The 11,176-nt window shown below is 44.3% G+C and overlaps 1 protein-coding gene across 1 annotated transcript in view; it reads left to right on the top strand.

The window, feature by feature from the left end:
• Nucleotides 1–7,260: 7,260 nt before the first annotated feature.
• LOC107696780 (mitochondrial import receptor subunit TOM70-like) overlaps nucleotides 7,261–11,176 on the top strand; it is a 13,134-nt gene continuing 9,218 nt past the window's right edge. Inside the window, exons 1-5 of the mRNA XM_016497284.1 lie at nucleotides 7,261–7,580; nucleotides 9,579–9,752; nucleotides 9,842–9,968; nucleotides 10,386–10,495; nucleotides 10,615–10,763. Coding sequence (XP_016352770.1) covers nucleotides 7,344–7,580; nucleotides 9,579–9,752; nucleotides 9,842–9,968; nucleotides 10,386–10,495; nucleotides 10,615–10,763 — 797 coding nt within the window. The 5' untranslated portion in view covers nucleotides 7,261–7,343. The remainder of the gene's footprint in view (nucleotides 7,581–9,578; nucleotides 9,753–9,841; nucleotides 9,969–10,385; nucleotides 10,496–10,614; nucleotides 10,764–11,176) is intronic.

Here is an 11,176-nt window from a genome sequence, read left to right as displayed (position 1 = left end):
ATTGACTCAAGATGAGCGCTTCCGCACGCCTGTAATCTAAGGATGCTTTACTCGTATCTTGGGCGGCCGCCCCATGGAGGGTAGGTAGGTCACCAAGGCACTCCAAGAAGCATACTGAGATGCATCAAGCATGTCTGGATTTTGATGGTCTGCAACTAATCCACAGAAGACTGCTTTCCTTGTCTCTGAGGTATCCGCTCGGGCCTCTACAAGGGGCTTGGCTGGCCATCGGTCTGGTGGTTCGCAGAGGAATCCTGGGCCTCGACTCCACATGTCAGAGTTCGCCAGTTCCATGCGCGTCCTCCCTCTGGTAATGTCGACCGCAGGGTTATTTGAGGAATCAACGTACCACCAAGAGTGGAGCTCAGTTAACTCTTGTATTTCCGCCACCCTCGTCCCGACGAACACCTTGTACCTACAGGACTCAGACTGGATCCAGGTGAGCACTGTAGTCGAGTCTGTCCATAATGTCACTGTCTCTATGGCAATGGTCAGCTCCTGTCTGAGGAACTGTGCAAGCTGAGCGCTAGTCAGTGCTGCACACAGCTCGAGGCGTGGCATTGACAGCTGCCGCTTGGGGGCTACCCTAGAGCGAGCCATAATGAAGGCAGTGTGGATCTTACCGTGCTGCTCGGCACGGAGATAAGACACCGATCCGTAAGCAACCTCGGATGCATCGCCAAACACGTGTAGGCTTAATCTTGATTTCTCCACATCAAAGCCGGCAGGAAGATAGCACCTAGGAAGCTTGAGTCTACAGAGATCAGGCAACTCCTTCTCCCACACGTTCCACTTCTCCAGCAGGTCTGCGGGAAGATTCGGATCGTCCCAATCCCTCGGTCTGGTCCAGAGCTTCTGGACAAGAACCTTGGCTCGGGTGGTGAAGGGAACGGAGAATCCTAAGGGGTCATATTGCGTTGCTAAGACCTTATAGATATACCTCATGGTCGGGTGATGCTCTGCTAGTGCACGATGCCTGTAGCCTAGGCTGTCTTCTAGGCAGTGCCACATTAAGCCAAGAGCCGGCTCCAGCGGGTCTGAATGATTTTGCTGTAACCACAGTTCGATGTTCTCTGAACGAGCATTAGTTGGTAGGTGCTGGACAACGGAGGGGACATTCGTTGCCCACTGCCTGATCTCGAAGCCCCCCGTAGCCTACCTCCCACACGAATTAGACTTAACTCTGGGTCGAACTCGGGTGCAAGCGTGTTCAGACGGCTGGCTGCGGGCACCTGGTTCCCTGATTTTAATGCCTTGAACTCCTCTGGGAAGGAATCCTCCTGACATTGACTCAAGATGAGCGCTTCTGCACGCCTGTAATCTAAGGATGCTGTACTCGTATCTTGGGCGGCCGCCCCATGGAGGGACCGGTAGGTCGCGTCGACCAAGGCACTCCAAGAAGCATACTGAGATGCATCAAGCATGTCTGGATTTTGATGGTCTGCAACTAATCCACAGAAGACGGCTTTCCTGGTCTCTGAGGTATCCTCTCGGGCCTCTACAAGGGGCTTGGCTGGCCATCGGTCTGGTGGTTCGCAGAGGAATCCTGGGCCTCGACTCCACATGTCAGAGTTCGCCAGCTCAATGAGCGTCCTCCCTCTGGTAATGTCGTCCGCCGGGTTATTCGAGGAATCAACGTACCGCCAAGAGTGGAGCTCAGTCAACTCTTGTATTTCCGCCACCCTCGTCCCGACGAACACCTTGTACCTACAGGACTCAGACTGGATCCAGGTGAGCACTGTAGTCGAGTCTGTCCATAATGTCACTGTCTCTATGGCAATGGTCAGCTCCTGTCTTAGGAACTGTGCAAGCTGAGCGCTAGTCAGTGCTGCACACAGCTCGAGGCGTAGCATCAACACCCCTACCGATCTATTAGTCCCGTACATCTGGTCCTTCGAGCCGGATGCTATATTCACTGCGGTGATGTGGAGCAACAGAGCCAGCTTCATTCCCGATACAACGTACGCTGTTCGTACACAGACGAGAGCACGCCAGCTTTCCACACATCTGCAAGCTTATGATGTAGCCTTGCCGAAGTCTCTCATACTAGACCCTGTGCCTCAATACAGTTCGTTCCACCTACCAAGGATGGATTCTCCAGCAGCACAGTTGAACCTCAGTGGACAGGCCGAGCCAGTCTCGACCGTGGAGCAGCTGCCCATGGGTGATCTATCGCTGGTGCAGTATGGAGAAGGTTCCGCTATGAGTCATCAGTTGGATGTTGACAGTCATCCTAGCTCTTCAGTATCTCCTCCAGGGTATCGCAGCCCATTCGAGTGTGATTCATTCAGCAGTGGTGCTGCATCGCCCACGTTCCAGGCAGATGTACAAGCCAGAGCTATTTCACCACCTGTGGTCAGACCGAAGGCTACTGCAATCTCATCTGTCCCGCTTCCATATTTAGGCCAGTCATTTCTAGCTCAGACGGCCCACATCGATATTTCTCACCAGTCAGCTTTGTGGCACATGACACAAGCTATCCCCCTCCTGCTGCACATGGTACTACTTCGCCATACCATGGTGTTCCCCCCTTATCTGTTCCACATGTAACACCACAGCAGGCGGTTCTGTTCAGCACAGCAGATCCTGCATGTCAGGTTACCTCATCACTGCCACATATCGTTACATCAGTGAAGCTGCCTTTGACCACTACAACGTACAGACCCCTAGTGCCCCCTGTATATCAGTTACAGGCTCACGTGCCAAGCCAATCCACACGGCAGTCGTTTGCTGTGTCCGACCTGTATCGCCCTCCACTACCGACCACTGGGTATCACCCTGCTCAGCCTCCCGTTCACACTTCTGTGCAGCCCTGGTATCCCCCTTCAGTGGTTCACCAGCCACCACCTCCTCTTCCGGTTTACCAGCCTATGCCTGTTACACCCCCACTACAACCAGTTCCTATTCCAGCCTTGCCTAAGCTCGTGAATGATAGTGAGAGGGAGTTCACAGACCTGAAGATGGCCTTGGATAATCTTCTCAATCCTCACACAGAGCTTACCGAGCACTATAAGTACAGGGTACTGATGGAGCAGTTGGTTCTGGAGGAAGCTAGGTTGATCGCCCAAGCATGCCGTCATCATCCTGCACCCTATATGGCAGCAATGATAGCGTTGCAACGACAGTATGGCCAGCCTCATCAACTGGCACAAAGCGAGATCGCAGCCCTGCTGAATTCACCTGATATCAGAGTTGGGGATGCAAAGGCCTTTCAGAGTTTTGCACTCAATATTGACTTGCTAGTTGGTATGCTGATGTCACTCGAGGGTCCACAGGGGCGAGAGCTCTCTTGTACGGGGCATGTCGACAGACTACTCAGTAAATTGCCCAAACACTACCGAGACAGCTTTATAGAGCACTTACAGTTGCGAGGCCGATTGCACACTGACAGCCTCAACCCATATAACCTGCATGACCTTGCTGACTGGTTGAAGGTCAAGGCGGAAGCACAACGTTTATCGTTCAAGATGGTACAGCGCTACCAGACTGAGAGACTACATGTGGGTAGTTCGGTAAGGATAAGGATCGCCATTCTGTTCCTAAGCCCCAGACTCGATCCACTGCAGTCTATCATGGCAGTGATCAGCCCATGGTAGCTAGCACAGGGCAATCTCTCCGTAGACCCCGAGAGGGCTAAGGTGTACGAAGCCGAAATACAGAAGCTCCTAGACTCAGGGTATGTCATCAGGGTACCACCAGAAGGCCAGCAGGTAGACGAGGAGTCGTGGTTCATACCACACCACCTCGTGCAGCATAACTGCAAATATAGGTTGGTCTTCAATTGTTCCTTTGCATACCAAGGTGTCTCTCTTAACCAGCAGTTGCTTCCAGGTCCTACCCTTGGTGCCTCACTACTAGGAGTCCTTCTCCGGTTCCGACAGTACGCAGTCGCCATCAGTGGGGATATACGTGGCATGTTCCACCAAGTGAGACTCCTACCCGAGGACAGACCCCTTCTGAGGTTCATTTGGAGGAACATGCGCCGAAGGGACCCGCCGGACGTCTATGAATGGCAAGTCTTGCCTTTCGGGACGACCTGCAGCCCCTGCTGCGCTACCTTTGTGCTGCAGATGCACATTCGCTGCCAGCAGTTCGGGAATGAGGAAGTGTTGCAGTCCATAGAGCGAAGCTTCTACGTGGACAACTGCCTACTGAGCCTTCCCACTGCTGAGGAAGCCAAGCGACTAATTGACCAGATGAGGCCTCTCTTAGCCTCTGGGGGCTTCGAGATCAGGCAGTGGGCCACGAATGTCCCCTCCGTTGTCCAGCACCTACCAACTAAGGTGTTGATGCTACGCCTCGAGCTGTGTGCAGCACTGACTAGCGCTCAGCTTGCACAGTTCCTAAGACAGGAGCTGACCATTGTCATAGAGACAGTGACATTATGGACAGACTCGACTACAGTGCTTACCTGGATTCAGCCTGAGTCTGTCCATAACAGTTCAGAGTGCACAAGTGGCACAGGTGACTGAATGATGATACGAACAATAGATAGAAACAATATGAGAAGGAGAGAAGGAAGAGTACATGTAAGAAGTGGAGAATGAGGAGGAAGAAGATGAGGAGAGAAAGAGTAAGGTTTAGAGAGTGTTATCAAGGCTGGATCTGTCAGACCAGAGGGTGTTTTCTCTTTGTCTAGCAAAAAAGACAACATTACTTGTGATATGGACAAAGTCCTCAGGCACAAAGACATGATGCTGAAACAGAATGAATCACTCATTGACCCTGATTTTACATTTGCACAACTTATAGTATTTGAGTGTACTGTAACATGTTATTCATTTAGAGTTTTATTTGACCTTTTTGGCCTTTGCAGTTGGAATGCATTATTTTTGCAGTATCCAAGTGCTGAATATATACAAACATTCAGTACTATTCAATATTCAGCACAATACTATTCTTGCAGTACATACAGTAGGCCTATACAATATATCCACCTTACTCAGTTGCAATTACTATAATTTTTTACAGAATTGCAAACTTGTTTACTCAATACAATATACTTTTTCTGTAATGTTCTGGATGCTGTGTTCTCCATTGTTCTCTGTAGTGTCTAATGAATGCTCTGTAGTGATCTGAGAGCACTGTTTGATTTTGAGTGCAAGTGAATACTCAATACAATATACTTTTTCTCTGTAATGTTCTGGATGCTGTGTTCTCCATTTTTGTCTGTAGTATAATGAATGCTCTGTAGTGTTTATTTTATTGACTCATGTGTGTGTGTGTGATCTGAGAGCACCGTTTGATTTTGAGTGCAAGTGAAATGGTTTTGCAGCGATTGCTTGATTTTGATGGAGGAGTCAGAGGTTTCGTGAATTTACTTTGAGTATTTGGATTTGTGTTTAAGGTTTTGAGAAAATGAGTGATGGTCTCAAGAAATGTGTTTTAGCAATTCAGAAAAACTGTAATGGAATATATAGTGCATAAACAACAAAAAACATTTGTGGAGAGAAAAAGAAAGCATAAAAAATAAACAAAACAAAACAAAAAAACCCTAAACATTATCCTTTCGCCTAGCTGCATCTGGCCATAGCACTTCGTCCACATTAGATTAGATTAGATAGACTTTTATTGTCCCGATGGAAAATTGTCTTGGACACATACAATCCAGTAATGTTCCTAAACAAACGAATGTCTTGCAGCATGATATTAATGTAAATGATGCTCGCCCTATTAAACAACATGCTTATCGTATCAATACTGTCAAGAGAGTTATTATGCGTCAGGAGGTAAATTATTTGCTGGAGAATGGTTTAGCCAAACCCAGTTCTAGTCCTTGGAGTTCTCCATGCTTACTTGTTCCTAAACCTGACAGTACGTTCAGATTCTGCACAGATTATCGTAAAGTAAATGCAGTAACGGTGCCAGATAGTTATCCATTGCCCCGAATGGAGGACTGTGTGGATAACGTTGGATCCGCTTGTTTTGTTAGCAAGCTTGATATGTTAAAAGGATATTGGCAGGTCCTCTTGACTTCACAAGCTTCAGAAATTTCTGCCTTTGTAACGCCTGACAATTTCCTACAATACACAGCGATGGCGTTCGGGCTTAGAAATGCACCGGCAACTTTTGCAACTTGTGAATATGGTACTGGCTGGTGTGCCGAACTGCAGTGCATATCTTGACGATCTAGTTGTTTTATTCGGCAGACTGGACTGAACATGTGTGTTCGTTGAAAACGGTGTTTGAACGTCTTGCTAAGGCAAATTTAACGCTTAACCTGGCAAAGTGTGAGTTTGGATAGGCAACTGTCACTTTCCTCGGCAAAGAAGTTGGTCAGGGTCAGGTGCGTCCTGTAGAAGCCAAAATTACAGCTATTTTGGAGTTCCCAGCTCCTACCACTCGACGAGAATTGAGACGTTTTTTTTGGGTATGGCGGGGTATTATCGCAGTTTTTGTAGAAATTTCTTGACTGTGGTTAATCCTCTCACTGCGTTGCTCAGTCCGTCTAAATCTTTTGAGTGGTCTGTTGAGTGTCAGTATGCTTTTGACTGTGTGAAGACGCTTCTGTGTAATTCACCTGTTCTTCTTGCACCTGACTGTACGTGGGGCTTTACACTTGAAGCTGATGCAAGTGCTGTTGGGCTGGGGCTGTTCTTCTTCAGGAGGATAAAAGTGGTATAGATCATCCTGTTAGTTATTGTTCACGTAATTTCAACAAACATCAGCTTAATTATTCAACCATTGAGAAAGAATCCCTTGCTCTGTTACTTGCCTTGCAACACTTCGAAGTTTATGTCGGTTCCAGTAGTCTTCCCGTCATTGTGTATACCGACCACAATCCTCTTGTTTTTCTTTCTCGGATGTACAATCAAAATCAACTTTTGATCAACTGAATGTGCCCGTGCTGAATAAAAATATTGATTTTGACCAAATAAGAGAACAAATCAGATCTCCAAACAACCCCAAATACCCTAAAAACATAATTTCACGTCAAATATCCTCAAAGACACTGATTATTTAATTCCTCAACCCTCGCACCAGCTCTTTATTGTGTTTTTATGAGAACAGAGGCACTGCAGGTGTGTACAGGTGCATCTCAATAAATTAGAATGTCGTGGAAAAGTGGATTTATTTAATACACGAGTTTCACAATTTGAGTTGAATTACTGAAATAAATGAACTTTTCCACGACATTCTAATTTATTGAGATGCACCTGTATAAATAACAAAATTTCAGTTCATTGTGTGGATAACAAGCCGTAGTCCTCCAGTATCCCATGATACCACCTGCTGAGTGCTCAGCGCGGCGACCTCAGAGTAGCTTCTGTAAAGGAGGTGGTTCGTTGTTGCGTGCGCACGTCAGTGCGAGTTTGCGCGTTAGCTGGGTGCTGCTGCGTCGAATGATGGCTGCGTCGAAGCCCGTAGAGCCTCAGTCCGGGAGCGGGCTCCCCCGTTGGCAGCTTGCACTCCTGGTAGGGACTCCGATCGTCCTCGGTGTCGGAGCTGTATACCTGTGGAACCGAAGTCGCGGCAAAGAAAAGCAAGGGAAAAAGAATGGGGAGAGGAAAACTCCCGAAGGGAGCGCTAGCCCTGTACAGGGCCAGCACGGTGCGACCAATCCAGAGCTGGAGAACATGGTAATGAGCCCAATTATAAAGCCAATCTGTCCTGTGTATTTAATACACTTCGTTTATATATTTGGATCTGTTATTTTGTCTGTAAATATTTTCTTGACACCCTAACATTACCGCATTCTCAGTCAAGGGCACTGCTTGCCAAACTAGCCTATGTTAGCGAAAGTGCATTAGCCAGTTAGCTTCCAAACCTGAGCTTCTAAACCACATCTGTGATTACAATCTGTGTAGTCTGTGAGGATTGTAAAATTGTCTTGGTTTTGTAACCCTTTATAATGCAGAATATATTTAGATCTCACGCCTAATGGTTCAGATTTTTTATATGTATAACAATTCTGGTGGTGTGTGTTACATACGATGGCGGGGAGGCGGTCAGAGTGGGGCAAATCCACATGTGACAGTTTCCTTGTAAACTATTAGTCATGTATCAGTTTAATTATTGCATGCTTCATATGTTGACAGCGTCGCCTCTATTTTAACTAGTTAAGCCCAAAAACTTTGTCGCACATGGACCTATGCATGCTTAGCATATATATGATACAGTTACACAGTCAGGGTCAAAACAGGGTCCATCCCTCAGTACACATGGTTCCGGTAAAGGGAAACCTGTAAAAAATAGTGTTTTGATTTGTGAACTCATTGACTTGATTCTTTTTGGTCAAACTAGTTTGTGAATCAGTCAAATACAAAATTAATATCCAGTAATATCAAATGGCTGGAAAGGTCGTGACTCGTGGAAAATAATTAGTCAAAATGTGTGGGAACCTTTGGTTGCTTACGTGTGCATTAATTACACATAGAAATCCATTCATTTAAAAATATAAAATATTGCCTCATGATTGAGCCAATGGAAATTGCTTTAGTTACAGTTATGGAACATATATGTGATTTTTATGTGCATGGTAACTGTTACATGTAATACCACACATGAATGTGACACAGCAGCTGCATTTCATCTATTATAGGCTTGCTCTGTCAAACAAAAATGAAGACGCAGAGCATGTACTTGCAGCTCCAGCCATCATTGCCACCAGCACATTTAATTGAACTTGGAGTAATGTTCAGATTTAAAGATCTGAAAATTCTATCCTTTACATTCTCAGAATGATAGGTGCATATATCAAGCAATAGGTACGTTGTATCTTTCAGTATATGTAAGTTGTACAGCAAATATTAGATGTTCCTTTTTGATTGCTCATTTTTCTTGTCATCATGCATATGAGTTAAGGACAGTTTGGCAGTATGCATCCCTGTTTATATGATTATGAATCTGCTGAAACTCTGAAAAGGACATCTGAATAATGTTTCTGTGTATAATACATCTTGAGTTATTGAGCTATTAAAATGTGTTGACAACGGCATGACAATGTTGCAGTTGCAGGAAATGCGTAGATACTTCCATCAATACATACTTTGCAATTTGAGAATGTATATGCATATGCTCATTTTGTACAATTTGTGATATAATTAAGACTCCATTCTCAATAGGAAGATCACCTCTCTGTTTGTGAGCTCTGAGGATTAGACAGACAGACAGACATGGGGTGGGGGATTTGGCCAGGGCTAGACAGCGGGAGGTGTCTTAGGCAGAGATTTTGATTTTTATGCAGTTAAAGGTGTTTTTGGATGGTACATTGGCAGGTGAAGCTGAAATGATTTCAAAGGTTTCATTTTCACTTCATCTAGGTCTATTTGTTAAAGTTTTACAAGCTCAGCAGAAACGTCATCATGGGTGGAAAAAAAGAGTCAGTGTGTGTGTGTGTGTGTGTAGCTAGTATATACAGTTTTCACATTTTCTAAATGGCAGTGATATACTTTGTGTTTGAATTTACTCTATATGTCATTTGAAAAGTGCGCAAGTTAATTTCTACTCTGGATTTAATGAAAAAGATTAGCAGTATTATGCTACCAATAGAACAGATCAGCCTAAAATATTTAAAGCATGCATTTTATTTATTATGCATTTGTAGTTTTGTTTAAAATAATTGTTTGCCTATTCAGAGTCCCCTTGACAGAGCACAGTCTGCTAAGAATAAGGGCAACAAATACTTTAAGGCTGGCAAATATGATCAAGCGATCCAGTGCTACACAGACGCCATCAGCCTATGTCCCAAAGAACAGAAAGGAGATCTGTCCACCTTCTACCAGAATAGAGCTGCAGCCTACGAGCAACAGGTTTGTCTCTGTCAGATAATCATTTGTAGTATTGCCTACAAAATGTTAAATGTCTGAATAATTGCTTTTTATTTATTTTTTTGTTGTAGCTGAAATGGACAGAAGTGATACAGGATTGCTCTCAGGCAGTCGAACTGAATCCTTGCTATATAAAAGCTCTATTTAGGCGTGCCAAAGCACTGGAAAAACTGGGTAACAAGAAGGAGTGCCTAGAAGGTTAGCATTATTGCTGGTTTTTGATTTGTGTTTTTGTAACTTGAAATTTACTAGAATTTTTGCACTGTATGGAAGATTTTAAAATTATGTATGATGTGTTAAATCCCTTAACATTTTTAGATAGTTTTTAAGCACCTCATGTTACTAAACAACCTGCTGTCACAATAACTGATATTAGCTGTCAAATCAAGTTATCATGAACTGCCTTTATTATTATTATTATTATTATTTATTTTGTAGGTATATGATTTTTATCAGTACTATTGTTGTTTATTGTTTGTTTTTGTATAATGATTGTTTCTTAAGAAAATGTTATATTATTGTAAATGATGTATTGAAATGATATTGCTAATGTTGCCATGAATATAGCCATTGTTGCTGATATGGTGTTTAAACATAAATAAATGTATTTTGTAGATGTGACAGCAGTATGTATTCTGGAGGTTTTCCAGAACCAGCAGAGCATGCTACTGGCAGACAAGGTGCTGAAACAGCTGGGAAAAGAGAAGGCCAAAGAAAAATACAAGGTGGGAATTTGACTGAACGGTACAAATCTAAGACTTAAACAAACTACATTATATATTTATAGCATATCTCTTTCTTTTTTGCTTTTTCATGTTTGCTTTCTCACGTTTGCTTTTTTCAGAACCGAGAGCCCCTCATGCCATCTCCTCAGTTCATCAAGTCCTACTTCAGCTCCTTTACTGATGACATCATTTCACAGCCTCTACAGAAGGGGGAAAAGAAAGATGAGGATAAAGACAAAGAGGGTGAGGCCTCTGAGGTTACAGGAAGGTGAGACCTGAGGGCATTATATTTTGCCTATTCACACTGAGATTTGTACACCCACAGTGTTTCCTTTTGTTGATTTTAAATTCTAAGTGTTCAGAGTGTTTCGTCAGAATCAGCTCAATCGGTGATTGTTGTAAGATGCCGTCTTTACTGTTGCTAAACTGTGGGACATGTTTGATAATAAAATGTTGAAAGCACAATCCGCACAAGAGACGCTGTTCCTTAGGCTGAAATGTGTACGTGCGGCACGCTCCAAAACGGACAAATGAATTACACTTTGAGCTTCGGGCGCATGTTCAAATGATCAAATACACACAAAAATATGTCAAAATGGCCGGCTTGGAGAGTATTTACTTAAACACAGTTTATGTCTTAAGTGGAGGAGAACAGCTGGGAGAAAATCCGATGGGTGTCAA

The sequence above is a fragment of the Sinocyclocheilus anshuiensis genome, unplaced genomic scaffold, assembly GCF_001515605.1.
Source record: "Sinocyclocheilus anshuiensis isolate Anshui unplaced genomic scaffold, SAMN03320099.WGS_v1.1 scaffold999, whole genome shotgun sequence".
Taxonomy (NCBI): domain Eukaryota; kingdom Metazoa; phylum Chordata; class Actinopteri; order Cypriniformes; family Cyprinidae; genus Sinocyclocheilus; species Sinocyclocheilus anshuiensis.
This window is presented reverse-complemented; position numbering and strand designations above follow the sequence as displayed.